Below are 27,577 nucleotides of genomic sequence, written 5' to 3' on the forward strand. Positions count from 1 at the left end.
CATTGTGGGCCGCCCCGACCTGTGTGAGAACACCACCGCAGGTCGGGGCTATAGAACTGGAGCGTCGGGCCCTGGAACATGATGGGAGAAGGTGCAGCGAATGAGGGTACAGGGCAGCACGGGCCAGCCCACACTGCGATGTGTGCGCGCACTGGGGTCCGTGCAGCAGAGCTGGTCTCCAGTCGTCCTGGTTAGCCCTTGCTACTGGATAAAGACCGAGCTCTGTCAAGCCCGTGTGGTGGCTGATGTGCAACGGTCACCACACGTTAAAAAAATTCACGCACAGGCATCTTCCACCCCCTCAACTGGAGTTCAGGACTGGAACATCTGTGAACTCTCGTGGAAGCAAGTCATCCTCGTTCGAGGGACCGCCTATGATGACGAGATATATATATATATATATGTGTGTGTGGGGACACAATTTGGCTTGGCTTGCAATGCTCTGTTGGTCAAGCAGCTCGCTGCCACTGCCTGCGCTCACTCCTGGGGGAATGTTGCGATTGCCGAGGCCCCTGAGCCCCCGTGGAGTGTCCCCCAGCCAGTTACAGTCTGCATCACTCTGCTCTCTCTGCTGAAGTGTTGAAGTTCTGAATTGAATTGAGATAAAGACAACATGAATTTCATCGAAACCCTTTCACTTATTCCCCTGCAGCTGGGTGTGAGCATAAAATCAACAGTGCGGAGGGCGTGATCACCAGCCCCAACTGGCCGGAGAAGTACCCCAGTCGCAAGGAGTGCACGTGGGCAATCTGTGCCACCCCTGGGCACAGACTCAAACTGGTAAACCTTTCCAATTCATGCAGAGCTGCTGCTCAATTCTAGGTGTGAATCAGAAAGAAAGACTTGTGTTTCTATAGTAATATATAGTTATATATAACGCCTCGATTTCAAAATTCTCATCCTTGTTTACAAATCCCTCCCTATCTCTGTAATCTCCTCCGGCCCACAACCCCACAAGATGTCTGCGCTCCTCACATTCTGGCCTCTTGAACGTCCCTCATTATAACTGCTCAACCATCGGTGGCCGAGCCTTCTGTTGCCTGGGCCCCAAGCTCTGGAACTCCCTCCCTAAACCTCTCCGCCTCTCTACACCTCTCTCCTCCTTTAAGACGCTCCTTAAAACCTACCTCTTTAAACAAGCTTTTGGTCATCTGCCTTAATTTCTTCTTTTGTGGCTCGGTGTCAAATTTATCTGTTTTGTCTTGTAACACTGCTGTGAAGCGCCTTGGGATGTTTTACTACATTAAAGGGGCTATATAAATACAAGTTATTATTATTATTATTAGTGCCTTTTATGACCCCAGGATGCCCCAAAGCATTTTACAGCCAATGAAGTTTATTAATAGAGGCATAAAGTATAAAAGCCAGGATGTCAAACCTGTATAAAACACCGGTTCAGCCCCAGCTGGAGGATTGTGTCCAATTCTGGGCACCGCACTTTAGGAAGGATGTGAAGGCCTTAGAGATGGTGCAGAAGGGGATTTACGAGAATGGTTCCAGCGATGAGGGACTTCAGTTAGGTGGATAGACCGGAGAAGCTGGGGTTGTTCTCCTTGGAGCAAAGAAGGCTAAGAGGCGATTTGATCGCGGTGTTTAAAATCATGAGGGGTTTAGACACGAGTAAATAAAGAGAAAGTGTTCCCAATGGCAGAAGGGTCGATAACCAGAGGGCACAGATTTAAGGCGATCGGCAAAAGAACCAGAGGCAACATGAGGAAAAATGTTTTTATGCAGCAAGTGGTTAGGATTTGGAATACATGGCCTGATAGGGCAGTGGATATAGATTCAATAGCAGCCTTCAAAAGAGAATGGGATAAATACTGGAAGGAGAAAAAATTGCTGGGATATGGGAAGGAATAGGGGGGAGTGGGACTGACTGGAGTGCTCTTCGAAAGATTCAATGGGCTGAATGGCCTTCTTCTGGACTGTACGGCGGCGGCATCAAACATGAAATTAGGGGTGCGTGCAATAAAGGTGCAGCAGTTATAATGGGTGACTTTAATATGCACATAGATTGGGTTAACCAAACTGGAAGCAATACGTGGGTGAGGATTTCCTGGAGTGCATAAGGGATGGTTTTTTAGACCAATATGTCGAGGAACCAACTAGGGGGGAGGCCATCTTAGACTGGGTGTTGTGTAATGAGAGAGGATTAATTAGCAATCTCGTTGTGCGAGACCCCTTGGGGAAGAGTGACCATAATATGGTGGAATTCTGCATTAGGATGGAGAATGAAACAGTTAATTCAGAGACCATGGTCCAGAACTTAAAGAAGGCTAACTTTGAAGGTATGAGGCGTGAATTGGCTAGGATAGATTGGCGAATGATACTGAAGGGGTTGGCTGTGGATGGGCAATGGCAGACATTTAGAGACCGCATGGATGAACTACAACAATTGTACATTCCTGTCTGGCGTAAAAATAAAAAAGGGAAGGTGGCTCAACCGTGGCTATCAAGGGAAATCAGGGATAGTATTAAAGCCAAGGAAGCGGCATACAAATTGGCCAGAAATAGAGCGAACCCGGGGACTGGGAGAAATTTAGAACTCAGCAGAGGAGGACAAAGGGTTTGATTAGGGCAGGGAAAATGGAGTACGAGAAGAAGCTTGCAGGGAACATTAAGACGGATTGCAAAAGTTTCTATAGATATGTAAAGAGAAAAAGGTTAGTAAAGACAAACGTAGGTCCCCTGCAGTCAGAATCAGGGGAAGTCATAACGGGGAACAAAGAAATGGCGGACCAATTGAACAAGTACTTTGGTTCGGTATTCCCTGAGGAGGACACAAACAACCTTCCGGATATAAAAGGGGTCAGAGGGTCTAGTAAGGAGGAGGAACTGAGGGAAATCCTTATTAGTCGGGAAATTGTGTTGGGGAAATTGATGGCATTGAAGGCCGATAAATCGCCAGGGCCTGATGGACTGCATCCCAGAGTACTTAAGGAGGTGGCCTTGGAAATAGTGGATGCATTGACAGTCATTTTCCAACATTCCATTGACTCTGGATCAGTTCCTATGGAGTGGAGGGTAGCCAATGTAACCCCACTTTTTAAAAAAGGAGGGAGAGAGATAACAGGGAATTATAGACCGGTCAGCCTGACATCGGTAGTGGGTAAAATGATGGAATCAATTATTAAGGATGTCATAGCAGTGCATTTGGAAAGAGGTGATATGATAGGTCCAAGTCAGCATGGATTTGTGAAAGGGAAATTATGCTTGACAAATCTTCTGGAATTTTTTGAGGATGTTTCCAGTAGAGTGGACAAGGGAGAACCAGTTGATGTGGTATATTTGGACTTTCAGAAGGCTTTCGACAAGGTCCCACACAAGAGATTAATGTGCAAAGTTAAAGCACATGGGATTGGGGGTAGTGTGCTGACATGGATTGAGAACTGGTTGTCAGACAGGAAGCAAAGAGTAGGAGTAAATGGGGACTTTTCAGAATGGCAGGCAGTGACTAGTGGGGTACCACAAGGTTCTGTGCTGGGGCCCCAGCTTGTTTACACTGTATATTAATGATTTAGACGAGGGGATTAAATGTAGTATCTCCAAATTTGCGGATGACACTAAGTTGGGTGACAGCGTGAGCTTCGAGGAGGATGCTATGAGGCTGCAGAGCGACTTGGATAGGTTAGGTGAGTGGGCAAATGCATGGCAGATGAAGTATAATGTGGATAAATGTGAGGTTATCCACTTTGGTGGTAAAAACAGAGAGACAGACTATTATCTGAATGGTGACAGATTAGGAAAAGGGGAGGTGCAACGAGACCTGGGTGTCATGGTACATCAGTCATTGAAGGTTGGCATGCAGGTACAGCAGGCGGTTAAGAAAGCAAATGGCATGTTGGCCTTCATAGCGAGGGGATTTGAGTACAGGGGCAGGGAGGTGTTGCTACAGTTGTACAGGGCCTTGGTGAGGCCACATCTGGAGTATTGTGTACAGTTTTGGTCTCCTAACCTGAGGTAGGACATTCTTGCTATTGAGGGAGTGCAGCGAAGGTTCACCAGACTGATTCCCGGGATGGCGGGACTGACCTATCAAGAAAGACTGGATCAACTGGGCTTGTATTCACTGGAGTTCAGAAGAATGAGAGGGGACCTCATAGAAACGTTTAAAATTCTGACGGGTTTAGACAAGTTAGATGCAGGAAGAATGTTCCCAATGTTGGGGAATTCCAGAACCAGGGGACACAGTCTAAGGATAAGGGGTAAGCCATTTAGGACTGAGATGAGGAGGAATTTCTTCACCCAGAGAGTGGTGAACCTGTGGAATTCTCTACCACAGAAAGTTGTTGAGGCCAATTCACTAAATATATTCAAAAAGGAGTTAGATGGAGTCCTTACTACCAGGGGAATCAAGGGGTATGGTGAGAAAGCAGAAATGGAGTACTGAAGTTGCATGTTCAGCCATGAACTCATTGAATGGCGGTGCAGGCTAGAAGGGCCGAATGGCCTACTCCTGCACCTATTTTCTATGTTTCTCTGATTCTATAAGTACTGTTGGAGTGTAGTCGCTGTTGTAATGTGGGAAACGCAGCGGCCAATTTGCGCACAGCAAGCTCCCACAAACAGCAATGCGATAATGACCAGATCATCTGTTTTAATGATGTTGGTTGAAGGATAATTATTTGCTGGGGCACTGGGGATAACTCCCCTGCTCTTCTTCGAAATAGCGCCGTGAGATCTTTATCTACCTGAGAGAGCAGACGGGGCCTCGGTTTAACATCTCATCCAAAAGATGGCACCTCTGACAGTGCAGCGCTCCCTCAGCACTGCACTGGAGTGTCAGCCTGGATTGGGATTTGAACCCACGACCTCCTGGCTCAGAGGTGAGAGTGCTGCCCACTGAGACACAGCTAACACTGTTGGAGGAGTGTCTCAGTGCTCAGAGGTGCTTGTAGTATGGCTCTGTCTGTCACCTAAGGCGCTGACAGACTTGCTTCTCCATGTAACTTTGGACCCTCATTCATGCTCTCCCCATTCAGTATTCTTGCATGATTCGATAAGTTGTGCTGAATGGATTGAGTCTGATTTTAACTGTTGTTGTGTAAGTTGACTTGCTGTGAAATAAAGCAGCTTCATGAGCTGTCCCAGGCTTTGACCTGTGAGCTGTTGTCTCAATTCACCATCAGAGAGATTGCAGAGGGACATGGGATCACGGGCAAACAATCCCAGATCACAGAAAGTATCATTACACCCTGGCTCATGCTATCATCAGAGTCAGCCGTGGCTCAGTGGGCAGCACTCTCGCCTCCGAGTCAGAAGGTTGTGGGTTCAAGCCCCACTCCAGAGACTTCAGTACAAAAATCTAGGCTGCCACTCCCACTGCAGTGCAAAGGGAGTGCTGCACTGTCGGAGGTGCCGTCTTTCGGATGAGACGTGTTAACCGAGGCCCCGTCTGCCCTCTCAGGTGGATGTAAAAGACCTCATGGCACTATTTCGAAGAAGAGCAGGGGAGTTATCCCCAGTGTTCTGGGGCCAATATTTATCCCTCAATCAACATAACAAAAAAATAGATGATCTGGTCACTATCACATTGCTGTTTGTGGGAGCTTGCTGTGCACAAATTGGCTTCCACATTGCAACAGTGACTGCACTCCAAAAGTATGTCATTGGCTGTAAAGCGCTTTGAGGCGTCTGGTGGTCGTGAAAGGCGCTATATAAATGCAAGTCTTTTTTTAGATATGGGGGCATGTAGGTCTACTCCAACACATAAGTTACGTAGGGCCCGCTTATGGGAGCGACTGCACTGCTGAATCCCAGAAGGTATCTAGGGCAGATGCGGACTTATAACGGGGCCCTGGAGCAGGACAGTGATGGTTAAGTCTGCGAGCAGCACGGACCTCGATAGACTACTGCTGCTTATCGAACACTGGCCTAAAACTATTGGGGAGTAATACCTGGACCCCGTAACTTTCCTTGGCTTCAGTATCATTTTCTCTATGGAACATGAAATGCTTGAATTACTTTGCAGTTATTCCCATTAAAACACCTTGGGATAGAATCCTGCCCGGAAGGAGGCCATTCGGCCCATCGAATCCGTACCGACTCTCAGCTAGTCCCACTCCCTCCAGCCCTTTCCCTGTAGCCCCGCAAATTTTTCCCTTCAGATACTTATCCAATTCCCTTTTGAAAGATAAAATTGAGTCTCCCTCCACCACTCTCTCAGGCAGCTCATTCCAGGTCCAAACCACTCGCTGCGTAAAAAAGCTTTTCCTCATGTCGTCTTTGGTTTTTCTGCCAATCGCCTTAAATCTGTGTCCTCTGTTCCCGACCTTTCCCCCAATAAGAACAGTTTCTCTCTATCTACTCTGTCCAGACCCCTCATGATTTTGAACACCCCAATCAAATCTCCTCTCAACCTTCTCTGCCCCAAGGAGAACAACCCCAGCTTCTCTAGTCTATCCACGTAACTGAAGTTTCATCCCTGGAACTATTCTTGTAAATCTATTCTGCACCCTCTCTAAGGCCTTCACATCCTTCCTAAAGTGCGGTACCCAGAATTGGACACAATACTCCAGTTGGGGCCGAACCAGTGTTTTATACAGGTTCATCATAATTTCCACACTCGATTTATGAAACCCAGGATGCTGAAAGCATTTTTAATTGCTTTCTCAACCTGCCCTGCCACCTTCAGCGATTTGTGCACACATACCCCAGGTCTCTCTGTTCGTGCACCCGCTTTAGAATTGTACCCTTTAGTTTATATTTCCTCTCCTCATTCTTTCTACCAAAATGGATCATTTCACACTTTTCTGTGTTAAATTTCATCTGCCACATGTCCGCCATCCCACCGGCCTGTCTATGTCTTCCTGAAGTCTATCCCTCCCCTCCTCACTGTTCACTATACTTCCATACTTCATCTGCAAATTTTGAAATTGTACCCTGCACACCCACGTCCAAGTCATTAATATATATCAGGAAAAGCAGTGGTCTTAGAACTGACCCCTAGGGAACAGCTGACGATACAAAAATGGGAGGAAAAGCAATGTGTGAGGAGGACACAAAAAATTTGCAAAAGGACATAGACAGGCTAAGTGAGTGGGCAAAAATTTGGCAGATGGAGTATAATGTCGGAAAATGTGACACTTTGGCAGAAAAAATCAAAGAGCAAGTTATTATTTAAATGGAGAAAAATTGCAAAGTGCCGCAGTACAGCTGGATCTGGGGGTACTTGTGCGTGAAACACAAATGGATAGTATGCAGGTACAGCAAGTGATCAGGAAGGCCAATGGAATCTTGGCCTTTATTGCAAAGGCAATGGAGTATAAAAGCAGGGAAGTCTTGCTACAACTATATAAGGTATATTGCGCAAAACATAAAAACAGATAGTAAAGCTTTTACCGATATGTAAAATGGAAAAGAGTGACTAAAGTAAATGTTGGTCCCTTAGAAGATGAGAAGGGAGATTTAATAATGGGAAATGTGGAAATGGCTGAGACCTTAAACAATTATTTTGCTTCCGTCTTCACAGTGGAAGACACAAAAACCATGCCAAAAATTGCTGGTCACGGGAATGTGGGAAGGGAGGACCTTGAGACAATCACTATCACTAGGGGGGTAGTGCTGGACAGGCTAATAGATCTCAAGGTAGACAAGTCCCCTGGTCCTGATGAAATGCATCCCAGGGTATTAAAAGAGATGGCGGAAGTTGTAGCAGATGTATTCGTTATAATCGACCAAAATTCTCTGGACTCTGGGGAGGTACCAGCCGATTGGAAAGCAGCTAATGTAACGCCTCTGTTTAAAAAAGGGGGCAGACAAAAGGCAGGTAACTATAGGCCGGTTAGTTTAACATCTGTAGTGGAGAAAATGCTTGAAGCTATCATTAAGGAAGAAATAGCGGGACATCTAGATAGGAATAGTGCAATCAAGCAGACGCAACATGGATTCATGAAGGGGAAATCATGTTTAACTAATTTACTGGAATTCTTTGAGGATATAACGAGCATGGTGGATAGATGTGCACCGATGGATGTGGTGTATTTAGATTTCCAAAAGACATTCGATAAGGTGCCACACAAAAGGTACGCGGAGTCAGAGGAAATGTATTAGCATGGATAGAGAATTGGCTGGCTAACAGAAAGCAGAGAGTCGGGATAAATGGGTCCTTTTTGGGTTGGAAATCGGTGGTTAGTGGTGTGCCACAGGGATCGGTGCTGGGACCACAACTGTTTACAATATACATAGATGACCTGGAAGAGGGGACAGAGTGTAGTGTAACAAAATTTGCAGATGACACAAAGATTAGTGGGAAAGCGGGTTGTGTAGAGGACACAGAGAGGCTGCAAAAAGATTTAGATAGGTTAAGCGAATGGGCTAAGATTTGGCAGATGGAATACAATGTCGGAAAATGTGAGGTCATCCACCTTGGGAAAAAAAACAGTGAAAGGGAATATTATTTGAATGGGGAGAAATTACAACATGCTCCGGTGCAGAGAGACCTGGGGGTCCTTGTGCATGAATCCCAAAAAGTTAGTTTGCAGGTACAGCAGGTAATCAGGAAGGCGAATGGAATGTTGGCCTTCATTGCGAGAGGGATGGAGTACAAAAGCAGGGAGGTCCTGCTGCAACTGTATAGTGTATTGGTGAGGCCGCACTGGGAGTACTGCGTGCAGTTTTGGTCACCTTGCTTAAGGAAGGATATACTAGCTTTGGAGGAGGTACAGGGACGATTCACTAGGCTGATTCCGGAGATGAGGGGGTTATCTTATGATGATGGATTGAGTAGACTGGGTCTTTACTCGTTGGAGTTCAGAAGGATGAGGGGTGATCTTATAGAAACATTTAAAATAATGAAAGGGATAGGCAAGATAGAGGCAGAGAGGTTGTTTCCACTGGTCGGGGAGACTCGAACTAGGGGGCACAGCCTCAAAATACGGGGGAGCCAATTTAAAACCGAGTTGAGAAGGAATTTCTTCTCCCAGAGGGTTGTGAATCTGTGGAATTCTCTGCCCAGGGAAGCAGTTGAGGCTAGCTCATTGAATGTATTCAAATCACAGATAGATAGATTTTTAACCAATAAGGGAATTAAGGGTTATGGAGAGCGGGCGGGTAAATGGAGCTGAGTCCACGGCCAGATCAGCCATGATCTTGTTGAATGGCAGAGTAGGCTCGAGGGGCTAGATGGCCTACTCCTGTTCCTAATTCTTATGTTCTTATGTATTAGTGAGGCCACACCTGGAATACTGCATGCAGTTTTGGTTTCCATATTTACAAAAGGATATAATTGCTTTGGAGGCAGTTCAGAGAAGGTTCACTAGGTTGATTCTGGGGATGAGGAAGTTGACATATGAGGAAACGTTGAGTAGGTTGGGCCTCTACTCATTGGAATTCAAAAGAATGAGAGGTGATCTTATCGAAACATGTAAGATTATGACGGGGCTTGACAAGGTGGATGCAGAGAGGATGTTTCCACTGAACTAGAGGGCATGATCTTACAATAAGGAGCAGGCCATTTAAAACAGAGATGAGGAGAAATTTCTTCTCTGAGGGTTGTAAATCTTTGAAATTCGCTGCCTCAGAGAGCTGTGGCAGCTGGGACTTTAAAAAAATTTCAGACAGAAATTGACAGTTTCTTAAACGATAAGGGGTTATGGGGAGCGGGCGGGGAAGTGGAGCTGAGTCCATGATCAGATCTTATTGAATGGCGGAGCAGGCTCGAGGGGCCATATGGCCTACTCCTGCTCCTATTTCTTATGTTCTTATAGCTTCCTCCAGTCCAAAAAACAATTGTTCGCCACTACGCTCTGTTTCCTGTATCCAGGCTGCCTTAATTTTGACTTTAGGCAATAGTGTAAAAGGGGCGCTATCAATTCATCCATCCATTGTACATCTCTCGCGATTTTCATTCCCCATTAATCCTTGTGTTGAGAGCTGGGTGGCGCTGTGGGTTAGCACATCACTCCTGTATCTCTGGATCTGGTTCGGACGGGAGGGAAATCTGCCCTTGCTGTTGGTGGCACGGGTTCTGCATGAAATGAAGGTGGAGCTTCTGTCCACCCAAGCCCTCGGACCCCAGGCACAGCCATGGGGCTAAATTGGCAGTGTGCTTGGAGAGGTGCGATGGGAGATTGGAAAATGTCCCATTGGTGTAGTAGGCCCCACTGTTTGTAAAAGGTTTTGAGATGAGATTAAATCTACTCTCTCTGAGCATTGGATAGAATCCCTTTTTTCCCACCAGTGACGGTACTAAATCCTTTGAACTTTTGCCCAATAGGCCTTTAATGAGTTTGAAATTGAACAGCACCAAGAATGTGTTTATGACCGGCTAGAGGTCTACGATGGGCCCAACGAGAAGGCCGCTATGCTGGGGCGTTACTGTGGGAGCAAAATACCAGAAGCTGTCCTCACCACAGGCAGCAAAATGTTCATCAAATTCTTCTCTGATGCTTCTGTACAGAGAAAAGGATTTCGAGCCAAACACAGCACAGGTGAGGGAAGAGACTGTAACTCATGATAAATTCATCTCAAAGGGACACTATCTATCTGTCGGAAAAAGTTGCTGCACTGCCACAACCCTGGGTATAATGGCCTTGGGTATAACGGCCTTTGGTATAACAACCTTGGGTATAACGGCCTTGGGTATAACGGCCTTTGGTATAACAACCTTGGGTATAACAACCTTGGGTATAACGGCCTTGGGTATAACGGCCTTGGGTATAACGGCCTTGGGTATAACGGCCTTGGGTATAACGGCCTTGGGTATAACGGCCTTGGGTATAACGGCCTTGGGTATAACGGCCTTGGGTATAACGGCCTTGGGTATAACGGCCTTGGGTATAACGGCCTTGGGTATAACGGTCTTGGGTATAACAATCTTGGATATAACGGCCTTGGGTATAACGGCCTTGGGTATAACAATCTTGGGTATAACGGCCTTGGGTATAATGACCTTGGGTAAAACGGCCTTGGGTATAACGGTCTTGGGTATAACGGCCCTGGGTAAAACGGCCCTGGGTAAAACGGCCCTGGGTATAACGGCCCTGGGTATAACGGCCCTGGGTATAACGGCCCTGGGTAAAACGGCCTTGGGTATAACGGCCTTGGGTACAACAGACTGAGCTCCCCTGTAGTGAGGAACTGGTTTGAGCTGTTTCATTCCACTTAATGGGCCTAGGGTCACAGACCCAAACAGCCCCTAATCCAGCACTAATTTGCACTTAATTATTGATCTCGCCCCAAGATGCCACGTTGGATCTGGGACACTTCTTTGGGCCAGAGTAGAGAGAGCTTTAATATGAGCTGGGAGTCCTTGATGCTGATACTAAACTGCCTGAATGGGAACTGTTCCATTCGGGGCACTAACCTCAATGGACACAACATTTGCGAAACGCGGAAGCTATCATTTGCTGATCTCCGTGGAGCCCCAGGGACAGTACAGCAGTGAGGGTTTGGTCTCAGTACTTTACACAATCCGACAATTCTTGCTTTTCAGAGTGTGGTGGCCATCTCCGGGCGGAGGTGCGAACCAAACACCTGTACTCGCACGCACAGTTCGGGGATAATAACTACCCCGGCCACTCGCACTGTGACTGGGTGATTGTGGCTGAAGATGGTTATGGGGTGGAGCTGATATTTCAGACGTTTGAAATCGAGGAGGAAGCTGACTGCGGATATGATTACATGGAGTTGTACGATGGTCACGACAGTGTCGCCCCCAGACTCGGGAGATTCTGTGGATCAGGGGTAAGGCTTCAGGAATGAGTGAACAGGATAAGATTGCTCGTACACAAAAGAATGAAGGTCCCCATCGGTGGCTGGAGAGCTGGTGCTGTCTGCGACTGTGCAGAACCACACATATGATGAAGGTCCCAGGGCTTCACCGTTATTCTGTTTCAGTTGGCCTCAGCATTCCGAGGCTCACGTGTGGCTTTAGGGGGAGGGGCGAGGACAGCATCACGTTTGTCCATGTCTGGCACGTCTGAATATCTGGCCAACGCTTTCACTCACCCCGACAAAGTATCAGAGGGAACCAGTGCCCTCGGCCAGTGGAAGCATAGCCCAGCAATACTCAGCATCTCCCCAAGAGGGAGTCGGAATAGTGCAGCGGGGGGGGGGGTGGGGTTAGACTGGGTGGGATATTAAAGGGTGCGGGGAGAGTGGGATTAGACTGGGTGGGATATTAAAGGGTGCGCGGAGTGAGGGGGAGAGTGAGATTAGACTGGTTGGGATATTAAAGGGTGCGCGGAGTGAGGGGAGAGTGGGATTAGACTGGGTGGGATATTAAAGGGTGCGCGGAGTGAGGGGGGGAGTGGGATTAGACTGGGTGGGATATTAAAGGGTGCGCGGAGTGAGGGGAGAGTGGGATTAGACTGGGTGGGATATTAAAGGGTGCGCGGAGTGAGGGGGGGAGTGGGATTAGACTGGGTGGGATATTAAAGGGTGCGCGGAGTGAGGGGAGAGTGGGATTAGACTGGGTGGGATATTAAAGGGTGAGGGGAGTGTGGGATTAGACTGGGTGGGATATTAAAGGGTATGGGGAGAGTGGGGTAAGAGTGAGTGGGATATTAAAGGGTATGGGGAGAGTGGGATTAGACTGGGTGGGATATTAAAGGGTGCGCGGAGTGAGGGGAGAGTGGGATTAGACTGGGTGGGATAGTAAAGGGTTCGTGGAGTGAGGGGAGAGTGGGGTTAGACTGGGTGGGATATTAAAGGGTATGGGGAGAGTGGGGTAAGAGTGAGTGGGATATTAAAGGGTATGGGGAGAGTGGGATTAGACTAGGTGGGATATTAAAGGGTGTGCGGAGTGAGGGGAGAGTGGGATTAGACTGGGTGGGATATTAAAGGGTGAGAGGAGTGTGGGATTAGACTGGGTGGGATATTAAAGGGTATGGGGAGAGTGGGGTAAGAGTGAGTGGGATATTAAAGGGTATGGGGAGAGTGGGATTAGACTGGGTGGGATATTAAAGGGTGCGCGGAGTGAGGGGAGAGTGGGATTAGACTGGGTGGGATAGTAAAGGGTTCGTGGAGTGAGGGGAGAGTGGGGTTAGACTGGGTGGGATATTAAAGGGTATGGGGAGAGTGGGGTAAGAGTGAGTGGGATATTAAAGGGTATGGGGAGAGTGGGATTAGACTGGGTGGGATATTAAAGGGTGTGCGGAGTGAGGGGAGAGTGGGATTAGACTGGGTGGGATATTAAAGGGTGAGAGGAGTGTGGGATTAGACTGGGTGGGATATTAAAGGGTATGGGGGGAGTGGGGTAAGAGTGAGTGGGATATTAAAGGGTATGGGGAGAGTGGGATTAGACTGGGTGGGATATTAAAGGGTGCGCGGAGTGAGGGGAGAGTGGGATTAGACTGGGTGGGATAGTAAAGGGTGCGTGGAGTGAGGGGAGAGTGGGGTTAGACTGGGTGGGATATTAAAGGGTATGGGGAGTCAGGGGGAGAGTGGGATTAGACTGGGTGGGATATTAAAGGGTATGGGGAGTCGGGGAGAGTGGGATTAGACTGGGTGGGATATTAAAGGGTGTGGGGAGTGAGGGGGAGAGTGAAATTAGACTGGGTGGGATATTAAAGAGTACGGGGAGTGAGCGGGAGAATGGGGTTAGGCTGGTGGGATATTAAAGGGTGCAGGGAGTGAGGGGAGAGTGAGATTAGACTGGGTGGGATATTAAAGGGTATGGGGAGAGTGGGATTGGACTGGGTGGGGTTTTAAAGATGCAGGGAGTGAGGGAGAGAGTGGGATTAGAGTGGGTGGGATATTAAAGGTGGTGGGGAGTGAGGGGAGAGTGGGATTGGACTGGTGGGGTATTAAAGGTGCGGGGAGTGAAGGGGTCGCGCCGAGCTGACCAATGGGTGGGTCGCACCGAGCTGCACATGCGCAGAGGGGATGGGCTGCGCGGGCGACCAAAGGGGCGGGTCTAACCATGCGCAGAAGGACACGAAATGTTCATGCAGATGATCACTTTGTTTATAAAGTGGTATTTGGTTCTGTTTAGGCTGCTGATAATGTCTAAGTGAGAGGAACGTCTAAATTGGTGATAAATATTCAGTAACCAACACTACAGGTTCACAGCCAGAGTCAGATTAGCGTGTCGCTGGGCTTAAGCTTTCGGTTTTCAATCAGAAATAACAATCGGGAAAGTTTGGGTCATTCTGCATTTAGCACTAACATGCCTGACCTCGATTACAGCACGTCATTCACACACACAAATCTTTTAACAAACATGCTGCCCCCATCCCGCCTGGCTTGTGGAGGTTAAACTTCAGTTACCTCGAATGAACCGACGGGTCTAATTCTAATTTGCCTTGCTCTAGCCCCCGGAGGAGATATACTCAGCAGGAGACTCCATAATGATTCGATTCCACAGTGACGACACCATCAATAAGAAAGGTTTTCACGCTCGATACACCAGCACCAAGTTTCAGGATGAGTTGCACGTGAGGAAATAACTGGATGAGCCTTAAAAATGGACTTCAGAAAAACCGTTGTGTTTTGCATCGATTGTACCCGAGAGAATCGGAATTGACAGCCATTCATGGTTTTGGTTCAAGTTCAATGTGATTCAGGACCAGAAAATAAACCCCCTTTGTATCCAAAATATTGATTCGGCGTTATTTGCCCCCGTGTTTCAGAAATTGTTTATCCAATTATTGTAGCCCAAAGATACTGTACAATAAAATACTGTGACTTCTTGCAATTAGTTCCACCCCAGTCCCCTCCCCTCCCTTCCCCTCCTCTCTCTCCCTTCCCCCCCCCCAGCCCGTCCCCTCCCTTCCCCCCCATCCTTCCCCCCCCCGCCCATCCTTCCCCTCCCCGCCCATCCCCTCCCTTCTCCCCGCCCGTCCCTTCCCCCCATCCCAGTCCTTCTCACCCACACTTCTCATCCCTGCCCAGCCCATGCCATTCCAATCCTTCTTATCCCAGTATTAAAGGGATTCCTTTTCCTTGTTTTTGGGGACTTGCTTTCTGTATGAATAACACTAAATATGAAAGCGTTGTTTGAAACCACTGCACCAGATGTGCGCTATGTAGCACTCTGATCACTGTTTACTGTTAAATGCTGGCAGAACACAACTGTTCCTCCTGTTGGCATGTTACATGGGCATTGGAAACTTTGAGGAGCCAGGACGAATTCTTTCAAACCCTTGAAATGTTGCAGGAAATCGGGGCGGAGAGATTAACCACTCAGTTTTAAAGAAATGTTTGTCATATGTTTTTAAGCTGCTCAAATACAATGCGAATATGAGAGAGCAACAGGTGCTACTGTGTTCAGAAATAGTTGGAGAGGTTTTGCAGCAAACCAGCCTGAAACTCCAGGCTCCGATGATGGCTGCAACGTAGTTATTACATTTCAATGCAAAAAAAAAAGCGAGAAAAATTATTTGAAAAAAAAGTTGCTTAGATACTTTCAGAAATGCAGAATTTCCAAAGGTCTCTGCACCTGCATGAAACCTACTAGTGACTCTGTTCAGAAAGCGGTTTTTAACCCAACTTAATATATATGCATGAAAAAGAGCAGAAACATAAGCCTTAATTCTAGTGAAATATTATGCAGGACTGCCTGTGGCTCCTGTGTGTTTACAGCTGTATTGGAAGCGTTCTGTAGATGGTTGTAGACATTCGATGTAGATGAATAATGTTCCGTTCATTATTTATTCCTGAGAAGAAACGCATTGTGACGGGGTGTGGATGAGTGTGAGTGCGAATGCTCCAGCACAGATATTGTGTTGTATGTAAAGCAGTGAACTGTCTGTTGAAAATACTAGCAATGCATTTAACACCGAATACCCCAGATCTGCGCTGTAACCTTTATACAGAAGCAGCTCCCCAAACACTACATCATCACCCTTTTAAAATGTACAGAAACAGCACCCGAGAAGTGTGATCTTTCGGGCTGTTTGTTGAGTGTAAGTGCCTGAGAGGTACAAAGTTTACCAAAAATGCATTTATTCTTGATTTATAGTATCTTTTTTCTGTTGGAATTGAAATAAAAAATGCTTTTTAAAAAGGTTCATTAAAGATATGAAATAGACCATTCATTGATGAGATTATTTATCGCCCAATGAAATTTACAGCTTCCATCTGTGGGCATTAGGTTTGACATTGGCCCATCTCATCCAAGAAAGACTTGCATTTATATAGCGCCTTTCACGACCACCGGATGTCTCAAAGCCCTTTACAGCCAATGAAGTACTTTTGGAGTGTAGTCACTGTCATAATGTGCGAAACGCGACAGCCAATTTGCGCACAGCAAGCTCCCACAGACAGCAATGTAATAATGACCAGATAATCTGTTTCTGTGATGTTGATTGAGGGATCAGTATTGGCCAGGACACTGGGGAGAACTTCACTGCTCTTCTTCAAAATAGTGCCGTGGGATCTTTTACGTCCACCTGAGAGAGCAGACGTGGGCCTCGGTTTAACGTCTCGTCTGAAATAATATAAGCCACGTGTCATGTGTTTGACATTAGCTGCGGGAAATGTGACCAGGCAGGACTTGTTGCCCACATGATCCAGCCAGCACGCGACTCCTTATTCCTCGGGGGACCCTGATGAGAGAGTGGGTTGATGCGGGGGATGCGGTTGATATGGAGGCATACTACTCCAGGTAGCAGCGCGAGCTGGTGCAGGAGGGCGACAGAAGCGAAGAGTGACGTCATCAAGGTCCAGGTCAGTTATTGGAGCGTGAGCAGGTACAGCAGGAGCAGCGAGAGACTGTCGAGGGACGTGATTGGGGCCCAGGGGAGGCGTGAGTTCGGGGCCAGGGGCCCAGGGGTAGCGAGGGCCAGCCCACACTGTGATAGTGTGCACACTAGGTCCGTGCAGCAGAGCTGGTCTCCAGTCGTCTTGGGTAATCCTTGCCACTGGACCAAGACCTAGCTCTGTCAAGCCCGTGTGGTGGCTGGTGTGCAACGGTCACCACAGGTTAAAAAAATCCACGCACAGGCGTCTTCCACCCTTCAGGATGTAGTTCGGGTCCTTCATTGAAACACCTGTGAACTCATCCTTTTTTGACGTGGAAGCGAGTCATCCTCGTTTCGAGGGACTGCCTGTGATAATAATGATAATGAGATAGTGGCTTGATGCGGGGGACCTTGATGAGATAGTGGCTTGATGCGGGGGACCCTGATGAGATAGTGGGTTGATGCGGGGGACCCTGATGAGATAGTGGGTTGATGCGGGGGACCCTGATGAGATAGTGGGTTGATGCGGGGGACCCTGATGAGATAGTGAGTTGATGCGGGGGACCCGGATGAGATAGTGGGTTGATGCGGGGGACCCTGATGAGATAGTGGGTTGATGCGGGGGACCCTGATGAGATAGTGAGTTGATGCGGGGGACCCTGATGAGATAGTGGGTTGATGCAGGGGACCCGGATGAGATAGTGGGTTGATGCGGGGGACCCTGATGAGATAGTGGGTTGATGCGAGGGGCCCTGATGAGATAGTGGGTTGATGCGGGTGACCCGGATGAGATAGTGGGTTGATGCGGGGGACCCGGATGAAATAGAGGGTTGATGCGGGGGACCCTGATGAGATAGTGGGTTGATGCAGGGGACCCTGATGAGATAGTGGGTTGATGCGGGGGACCCGGATGAGATAGTGGGTTGATGCGGGGGACCCTGATGAGATAGTGGGTTGATGCGGGGGACCCTGATGAGATAGTGGGTTGATGCAGGGGACCCTGATGAGATAGTGGGTTGATGCGGGGGACCCTGATGAGATAGTGGGTTGATGCGGGGGACCCTGATGAGATAGTGGGTTGATGCGGGGGACCCTGATGAGATAGTGGGTTGATGCAGGGGACCCTGATGAGATAGTGGGTTGATGCGGGGGACCCTGATGAGATAGTGGGTTGATGCGGGGGACCCTGATGAGATAGTGGGTTGATGCGGGGGACCCTGATGAGAAAGAGGGTTGATGCGGGGGACCCTGATGAGATAGTGGGTTGATGCGGGGGACCCTGATGAGATAGTGGGTTGATGTGGTAAATCCTGCTGCTGATTTACCTGCACTGCTGGGGGGAGGGGAATCCGGTGTCACAGCGGATGTTAAATGGCTGCAGCAGCTTCAAGGGGCAGAAGGCAGTGCAATTATTAAGGGGGCCAAGACAGAGCAAGAGGACAGTGAGAGGAAAACAGCAGAAATTGGACCAGCTTCGGGAGGGTCTACATAAGAACATAAGAAGTAGGAGCAGGAGTAGGCCATACGGCCCCTCGAGCCTGCTCCGCCGTTCAATAAGATCATGGCTGATCTGATCATGGACTCAGCTCCACTTCCCTGCCCGTTTCACATAACCCTTTATTTCCTTATCGCTCAAAAATCTATCTATCTCCGCCTTAAATATATTCAGTGACCCAGCCTCCTCAGCTCTCTGGGGTAGAGAATTCCATAGATTTACAACCCTCTGAGAGAAGAAATTCCTTCTCATCTCAGTTTTAAATAGGCAGCCCCTTATTCTGAGAATATGCCCCCTAGTTTTAGATTCCCCTATGTGAAATATCCTCTCTGCATCCACCTTGTCGAGCCCCCTCATTATCTTATATGTTTTGATAAGATCACCTCTCATTCTTCTGAACTCCAATGAGTATAGGCCCAACCTACTCAACCTATCTTCATAAGGCAACCCCCTCATCTCCAGAATCAACCGAGTGAACCTTCTCTGAACAGCCTCCAATGCGAGTATATCCTTCTTTAAATACTGTGGTCAAGGCCCCCAGAGATACACGAAGCTTCTGTGGTGATGGGGCCATACTCCTCGGAACCAAAAACGGCAAGATCCAGAAAAGGGTGCAGATCGTTTGGAGGGAGGTGCTGGTGACGATCAGTACCAGGTCAACCACCCCATGAATGGCAATGCAGGACAGGCTAGCAAGGTGCATGACAACGCTGAGAATCAGGAAGATTCTAAGACAATACTGGAAGCAAGATCACCTCCATACCATCCATGTACACTGAGTACATAAGAACATAAGAAATAGGAGTAGGCCCTATGGCCCCTCGAGCCTGCTCTGCCATTCAATAAGATCATGGCTGATCATCGACCTCAACTTCACTTTCCCTCCCGATCTCCATATCCCTTGATTATCCTAGAGTCCAAAAATCTGTCTATCTCAGCCTTGAATATATTCAGAGACTCAGCATCCACAGCCTTCTGGGGCAGAGAATTCCAAAGATTCACCACCCTCTGAGTGAAGAAATTCCTCCTCATTTCAGTCTTAAATGGCCGACCCCTTATCCTGAGACTGTGACCCCTGGTTCTAGACTCTCCAGCCCAGGGGGAAACATCCTCTCAGCATCTACCCTGTCAATCCCCTTCAGAATCCAATATACCGCAGCCAACTTGCCCTTCATACCTATGTAATTGGCTTTATTTAAGACTCCAGTTTCGAACTTAGGCAATTCACTCTCAAACTTAATGTGAAATTCCATCATATTATGATCACTCTGCCCCAGAGGACCTTTTACCAAGAGATTGTTAGTTAACCCTGTCTCATACACAATACAAGATCTAAAACAGCCTGTTGCCTGGTGTAAATAAAGAGATGAATGAGATAGTTAATATGCACCAATAACCTCACCAATCCCACCATCAAACAGCCACGTATCCCTCTCCCACCATTCCACGATATCTTATCCCACTTTCTGATGGCAAGGGTGGAGTGGCATTTGGGTGAGAAATTAAGGGATTGCTGCTTAGCCTACACCTGAAAGCGTGATCACGATACCTGCAGACATGAAATGTTGAATTAATCCCAAGTCTTTCTGCACCTTAACAACATTGCCCAAGATCGGCAGCAACTTCGAGCCAGCAGTGCAGGACGGGCCTGCATCAATAGCCATGAGGAGGAGGCTCCACAACTCCTGGGCGGGCACACTGGGGGAGATGGGGCAGTTGAAGGAGAGCCGTGGGCTTCAGGTTAATTGCAGGATGGAGCACTAACAGAGCCGAGAGTGGCTACAGAGTTCAGACATTCAGATTAATGGGAAGGCCACTTGTCATTGCTCAGTAACTTCTCCTCAAACACAACTGCTGGAGATGGATGGCCTCTGTGTCTGTCACCGGTGCTGGACGTTTAGTAAGCGAAAATCCAGAGAGCCTCCTGAGTCACCCACTCCATCATACTGATTGCAGGTTAGCCCAGCCACGGCACATCACAGGGTCGAGCACAGCACCAGGGCACAACAATCTCAATCTTGTAATTACCAACAACACAACTTTAGAATAAAGCGGGGAGCTCAATCCTCTACAGAAGAGGCACTCATCAAATATTAAAGACCATTCACCTTAGCAGTTGAGCCAAAGGTGGGCAGAGGAAACGTTTCAAGGACACTCTCAAAGCCTCCCTGATAAAGTGCAACATCCCCACTGACACCTGGGAGTCCCTGGTCAAAGACCGCCCTAAGTGGAGGAAGTGCATCCAGGTGGGTGCTGAGCACCTCGAGTCTCGTCACCGAGAACAAGCAGAAACTAAGCGCAGGCAGCGGAAGGAGCATGTGCCAAACCAGTCCCACCCACCCACCCTTTCCTCCAACCACTGTCTGTCCCGCCTGTGACAGGGATTGTGGTTCCCATATTGGACTGTACAGTCACCTAAGAACTCATGTTAAGTGTGGAAGCAAGTCTTCCTCGATTCCGAGGGACTGCCTATGATGATGATGATGGATGAGAATAATCCATTATTGTAACAAATCACTGCATCGTCTGACTTAGGGAGTGACACCGCAAGAGGCCATGTTGGTCTTCATAGCGAGGGGATTTGAGTACAGGGGCAGGGAGGTGTTACTACAGTTGTACAGGGCCTTGGTGAGACCACACCTGGAGTATTGTGTACAGTTTTGGTCTCCTAACTTGAGGAAGGACATTCTTGCTATTGAGGAAGTGCAGCGAAGGTTCACCAGACTGATTCCCGGGATGGCGGGACTGACATATCAAGAAAGACTGGATCAACTGTGCTTGTATTCACTAGAGTTCAGAAGAATGAGAGGGGATCTCATAGAAACGTTTAAAATTCTGATGGGATGAGACAGGTTAGATGCAGGAAGAATGTTCCCAATGTTGGGGAAGTCCAGATCCAGGGGTCACAGTCTAAGGATAAGGGGTAAGCCATTTAGGACCGAGATGAGGACAAGCTTCTTCACCCAGAGAGTGGTGAACCTGTGGAATTCTCTACCACAGAAAGTTGTTGAGGCCAATTCACTAAATATATTCAAAAAGGAGTTAGATATAGTCCTTACTACTAGGGGGATCAAGGGGTATGGCGAGAAAGCAGGAATGGGGTACTGAGGTTGCATATTCAGTCATGAACTCATTGAATGATGGTGCAGGCTCGAAGGGCCGAATGGCCTACTCCTGCACCTACTTTCTATTCTATTCTATTCTGTTCTATGAACAAAGCTTCTGGAAACTGCACTCAAAAACCAGACTCCTGGTTCAGTGGATATGGCCACCCCAGCCTCAAGCACCGCTCAGTGGCCAGCATCCTTGCCTCTGAGTCAGAAGGTAGTGGGTTCAACAGGGGCTTCAGCACATAAATCTAGGCTGACACTTCAGTGCAGTACTGAGGGAGTGCTGCATTGTCAGAGGTGCTATCCTTCGGATGAGACAAACCGAGGCCCCGTCTGCTCTCTTAGGTGGACATGAAAGATCCCATGGTACTATTTTGAAGGGCAAGGGAGTTCTCCCCAGTGTCCCGGTGAATATTTATCCCTCAACCAATATCACTACAAAATACAGATTATCTAGTCATTATCACATTGCTGTGTGTGGGAGCTTGCTGTGCGCAAATTGGCTGCCGCGTTTCCCACATTACAACAGTGACTCCAAAAGTATTTAATTGGCTGTAAAGCGCTTTGAGACGTCCTGAGGTTGTGAAATGAAACTTTTTAAAAACAAGTCCTTCTTTTCCATCAGCCGAGGAATATATTTAATATCTAACAGCAAACAACATGTCCAGATTTTTATAGCACCTTATCACATCCTCAGGACAGCCCAACACACTTCATACCCAGGAAATCACGGTTGAATTGGGGCAAACACAGACAAACGTGAATTCAGCAAGATCCCACAAGAACAAACTTGATGAAAAGCCAGTTAGTCTAGTATTGCTTGAGAGAGGAATCTAGAAGCACAGGGAACACCCTACTTCCCTTTAAAACATGCTACATCCACCTGAACAGGCAGGTGTTTCTTCAGTTTACACCTCACCTGAATGACAGCATTGAAGTATCAGCCGAAACTATGTGCTTAGTTTCTGCAATAGGGTTTTAACCCACAATCTCAGTTTGACCAACCCAGCCATAAAGAAACATAGAAACATAGAAACATAGAAAGTAGGTGCAGGAGTAGGCCATTCGGCCCTTCGAGCCTGCACCACCATTCAATAAGATCATGGCTGATCATTCACCTCAGTATCCTATTCCTGCTTTCTCTCTAAACCCCTTGATCCCTTTAGCGGTAAGGACCATATCTAACTCCCTCTTGACTATATCTAACGAGCTGGCATCAACAACTTCCTGTGATAGAGAATTCCACAGGTTAACAACTCTCTGAGTGAAGAAGTTTCTCCTCATCTCGATCCTAAATGGCCTACCCCTTATCCTTAGACTGTGACCCCTGGTTCTGGACTTCCCCAACATCGGGAACATTCTTCCTGCATCTAACCTGTCCAATCCCGACAGAATTTTATACATTTCTATGAGATCCCCTCTCATTCTTCTAATCTCCAGTGAATACAGGCCCAGTCGATCCAGTCTCTCCTCACATGCCAGTCCTGCCATCCCGGGAATCAGTCTGGTGAACCTTCGATGCACTCCTTCAATAACAAGAACGTCCTTCCTCAGCTTAGGAGACCAAAACTGAACACAATATTCCAGGTGAGGCCTCACCAAGGCCCTGTACAACTGCAGTAAGACCTCCCTGCTCCTATACTCAAATCCCCTAACTATGAAGGCCAACATGCCATTTGCCTTCTTCACCGCCTGCTGTACCTGCATACCAACTTTCAATGACTGATGTACCATGACACCCAGGTCTCATTGCACCTCCCCTTTTCCTAATCTGCCGCCATTCAGATAATATTCTGCCTTCATGTTTTTGCCACCAAAGTGGATAACCTCACATTTATCCACATTATACTGCATCTGCCATGCATTTGCCCACACACCTAACCTGTCCAAGTCATCCTGCAGCCTCTTAGCAGCCTCCTCACAGCTCACACCGCCACCCAGCTTAGTGTCATCTGCAAACTTGGAGATATTACACTCAATTCCTTCATCTAAATCATTGATGCATATTGTAAATAGCTGGGGTCCCAGCATTGAGCCCTGCGGCACCCCACTAGTCACTGCCTGCCATTCTGAAAAGGACCCATTTATCCCGACTCTCTGCTTCCTGTCTGCCAACCAGTTCTCTATCCACGTCAATACCCCCAATACCATGTGCTTTAATTTTGCACACCAATCTCTTGTGTGGGACCTAGTCAAAAGCCTTTTGAAAGTCCAAATACACCACATCCACTGGTTCTCCCTTGTCCACTCTACTGGAAACATCCTCAAAAAATTCTAGAAGATTTGTCAAGCATGATTTCCCTTTCATAAATCCATGCTGACTTGGTCCGATCCTGTTACTGCTTTCCAAATGCGCTGCTATTTCATTTTTAATAATTGATTCCAACATTTTCCCCACTACAGATGTTAGGCTAACCGGTTTATAATTACCCGTTTTCTCTCTCCCTCCTTTTTAAAAAAGTGGTGTTACATTAGCTACCCTCCAGTCCATAGGAACTGATCCAGAGTCGATAGACTGTTGGAAAATGATCACCAATGCATCCACTATTTCTAGGGCCACTTCCTTAAGTACTCTGGGATGTAGCCTATCGGGCCCTGGAGATTTATCGGCCTCAATCCCATCAATTTCTCTAACACAATTTCCTGACGAATAAGGATATTCTTCAGTTCCTCCTTCTCGCTAGACTCTCGGTCCCCTAGTGTTTCCAGAAGGTTATTTGTGTCTTCCTTTGTGAAGACAGAACCAAGGTATTTGTTCAATTGGTCTGCCATTTCTTTGTTCCCCATTATAATTTCACCTGATTCTGACTGCAAGGATCCTATGTTTGTCTTCACTAATCTTTTTCTCTTCACATATCTATAGAAGCTTTTGCAGTCAGTTTTTATGTTCCCAGCAAGCTTCCTCTCATACTCTATTTTCCTCCTCCTAATTAAACCCTTTGTCCTCCTCTGCTGAATTCTAAATTTCTCCTAGTCCTCAGGTTTGCTGCTTTTTCTGGACAATTTATTTGCCTCTTCCTTGGATTTAACACTATCCCTAATTTCCCTTGTTAGCCACGGTTGAGCCACCTTCCCCGTTTTATTTTTGTTTATTATGTACAGTTGTTGAAGTTCATCCATGTGATCTTTAAATGTTTGCCATTGCCTATCCACCATCACCCCTTTAAGTATCATTCGCCAGTCTATTCTAGCCAATTCACGTCTCATACTGTTGAAGTTACCTTTCCTTAAGTTCAGGACCCTAGTCTCTGAATTAACTGTGTCAGTCTCCATCTTAATAAAGAATTCTACCATATTATGGTCACTCTTCCCCAAGGGGCCTCGCACAACAAGATTGCTAATTAGTCCTTTCTCGTTACACATCACCCAGTCTAGGATGGCCAGCCCTCTAGTTGGTTCCTCGACATATTGGTCCAGAAAGCCATCCCTAATACACTCCAGGAAATCCTCTTCCACTGTATTGCTACCAGTTTCGTTAGCCCAATCTATATGTAGATTAAAGTCGCCCATGATAACAGCTGTACCTTTATTGCACACATCCCTAATTTCTTGTTTGATGCTGTCGCCAACCTCACTACTACTCTTTGGTGGTCTGTATACAACTCCCACTAGTGTTTTCTGCCCTTTGGTATTCCACAGCTCCACCCATACAGATTCCACATCATTCAAGCTAATGTCCTTCCTTACTATTGCGTTAATTTCCTCTTTAACCAGCAACGCTACCCCACCTCCTTTTCCTTTCTATCTATCCTTCCTGAATGTTGAATACCCCTGGATGTTGAGTTCCTAGCCTTGGTCACCATGGAGCCATGTCATATTCGTTAATAGCTGTCTGCACAGTTAATTCGTCCACCTTATTCCGAATACTCCTCACATTGAGGCACAGAGCCTTCAGGCTTGTCTTTTTAACATACTTTGTCCCTTTAGAATTTTGCTGTAATGTATCTCTTTTTGATTTTTGCCTTGGGTTTCTCTGCCCTCCACTTTTACTTTTCTTCTTTCTGTCTTTTGCTTCTGCCCCCATTTTACTTCCCTCTGTCTCCCTGCATAGGTTCCCATTCCCCTGCCATATTAGTTTAACCCCTCCCCAACAGCACTAGCAAACACTTCCCCTCGGACATTGGTTCCAGTCCTGCCCAGTTTGTACTGGTCCCACCTCCCCCAGAACCGGTTCCAATTCCCCAGGAATTTGAATCCCTCCCTCCTGCACCACTCTTCAAGCCACGTATTCATCTGAGCTATCCTGCGATTCCTACTCTGACTAGCACGTGGCACTGGTAGCAATCCTTAGATTTTACCTTTGAGGTCCTGCTTTTTAATTTAACTCCTAGCTCCCTAAATTCAGCTTGTAGGACCTCATCCCATTTTTTACCTTTATCGTTGGTACCTATATGCACCACGACAACTGGCTGTTCACCCTCCCCCTCCAAAATGCCTTGCAGCCGCTCCGAGACATCCTTGACCCTTGCACCAGGGTCACCAGGCCTGAGAGGTGACCTAATAGAGGTCTTTAAAATTATGAAAGGTTTTGATAGAGTGGATACAGAGAGAATGTTTCCACCTGTGGGGCTGAACCTAACTAGAGGCCATCAATATAAGATAGTCACCAAGAAATCCAACAGGGAATTTAGAAGAAACTTCTTTCCCCAAAGAGAGGTGAGAATGGGGAGCTCGCTGCCACAATGAGTGGTTGAGGCAAATGCATTTAAGGGGAGGCGTATGAGGGAGAAGGGAATAGAGGGTTATGCTGATAGATTTAGATGAGGAAAGACGGGAGGAGGCTCAAGTGGAGCATAAACGCCGGCATGGACTGGTTGAGCCGAACGGCCTGTTTCTGTGTCATATATCTTATGTATTCCGTGTAATAACCACTGGTCCCAGTTTATCAGACAGCACATGCTGGCAATGGTTCTGTTGTTGCATTTACACCCTCTCTAGACACATCTTTTGTTTCTTCACTTGCCCCATTACCATCTCCTTTGCCTTGCACCATCATCCCTTTTGTCATTTAATCTCTCCTGCCTTCCACCCTATCACAGACCTTCCCTTTTGTTCTTTCATCCCCTCCCCCTTTCCCTGCCTCTGTATTTGCTTAAAACCTGTTATATCTCTAACTCTTTCCAGTTCTGACGGAAGGTCATCGACCCGAAACATTAACTTTGTTTCTCTCTCCACAGATGCTGTCTGACCCGCTGAGATATCCAGCATTTTTGTTTTTATTCCAGTTTTCCAGCATGCGCAGTATCTTGCTTCTGTGTTTGAGCTGGGTTTGGCTGATGGAGGAGCTGATCCGGAAAGCTCCAGTGCTGGCTGTGCTGAGTTCGCTGGTCTCAGGCAAAGTTTGTGGTCGGGGGGTGTAACAATTGGCCTCGGCACCACTGAGCGAGGGAGGAGAACACATCAGGCAGGGTTTGATGACTCCAGCTGGGAAATGTGTATTAAGAACAGGAGATTTATCAGGATGTTGACCGGACTGGAGAATATTAACTATGAGGAAAGATTGGATAGGCTGGGTTTGTTTTCTTTGGAACAGAGGAGGCTGAGGGGAAACCTTATTGAGATGTATAAAATTATGAGGGGCCTGGATAGAGTGGATAGGAAGGACATATTTCCCTTGGCAGTGGGGTCAACAACCAGGGGGCATAGATTTAAAATTATTGGGGGGAAGTGTAGGGGGTTTTTGCTCTGCCCAATTACGGGGGTCTTTGGTGGCTGTTGGTGTATTGGGCCTCTCTATCCCTTCTAGGGGACAGTCCAGCAGCTTATGGCTCGCAGACCACTAAACTGGCGGTTTCGAAGTGCCCTAGCACCCCTATCTGGTTCTAACCTCAGAATTTTGGTGGATTTCCACAAGGAAAGGAAAACACTCAGAGACAAGTGGTCCTTGGAACAGAAAAAACGGGTAAGTCCAATTTATTAACCACGGTAAGTTTCCAACAAGGTCAAACTTCATCAAAACACATATCTGACACTTATAAACTATGAAAATCTATGGGAAGAAACGGACACAACGAAAACCTTACACAATTTTATCTTTACAAGACATTTCCAACAGCACCCCCACCCCCCTTTTTACCTGACTGACCGAGGCTGACAGTTGGGAAAAGAAACCCCAGGATAATACTTATGATCCCTTTTGACAGTTTTTTTTTAGCCTTAGGATGGTTGGTTTACGGGGTAGCTGGAGTGAATGTTGTCTCTCCCAGTTACTTCGGTCTCCGGTTCTTCAGCTGGTTGGCCTCGGAGCGTTGTTCGGTGTGCGGCTCGGCTTCTTGAGACGATGTTGGGCCTCTCGGTAGTTGGGTTGTATATTCTGCACACAAGTCGTGTCCAGGGCCCGTTCGATG

General features: G+C 47.3%; 1 protein-coding gene across 2 annotated transcripts in view; it reads left to right on the plus strand.

Moving 5' to 3' along the window:
* The window catches only part of LOC139234946 (tolloid-like protein 2), a 251,756-nt gene extending 235,841 nt beyond the window's left edge, over positions 1-15,915 (plus strand). For both annotated transcript variants that reach the window (XM_070865919.1, XM_070865920.1), the window contains 4 exons: positions 653-780; positions 10,217-10,430; positions 11,435-11,685; positions 14,256-15,915. In XM_070865919.1, coding sequence (XP_070722020.1) covers positions 653-780; positions 10,217-10,430; positions 11,435-11,685; positions 14,256-14,390 — 728 coding nt within the window. In that variant the 3' untranslated portion in view covers positions 14,391-15,915. The remainder of the gene's footprint in view (positions 1-652; positions 781-10,216; positions 10,431-11,434; positions 11,686-14,255) is intronic.
* Positions 15,916-27,577: the final 11,662 nt, after the last annotated feature.

This window comes from Pristiophorus japonicus, chromosome 22, assembly GCF_044704955.1.
Source record: "Pristiophorus japonicus isolate sPriJap1 chromosome 22, sPriJap1.hap1, whole genome shotgun sequence".
Classification (NCBI taxonomy): domain Eukaryota; kingdom Metazoa; phylum Chordata; class Chondrichthyes; family Pristiophoridae; genus Pristiophorus; species Pristiophorus japonicus.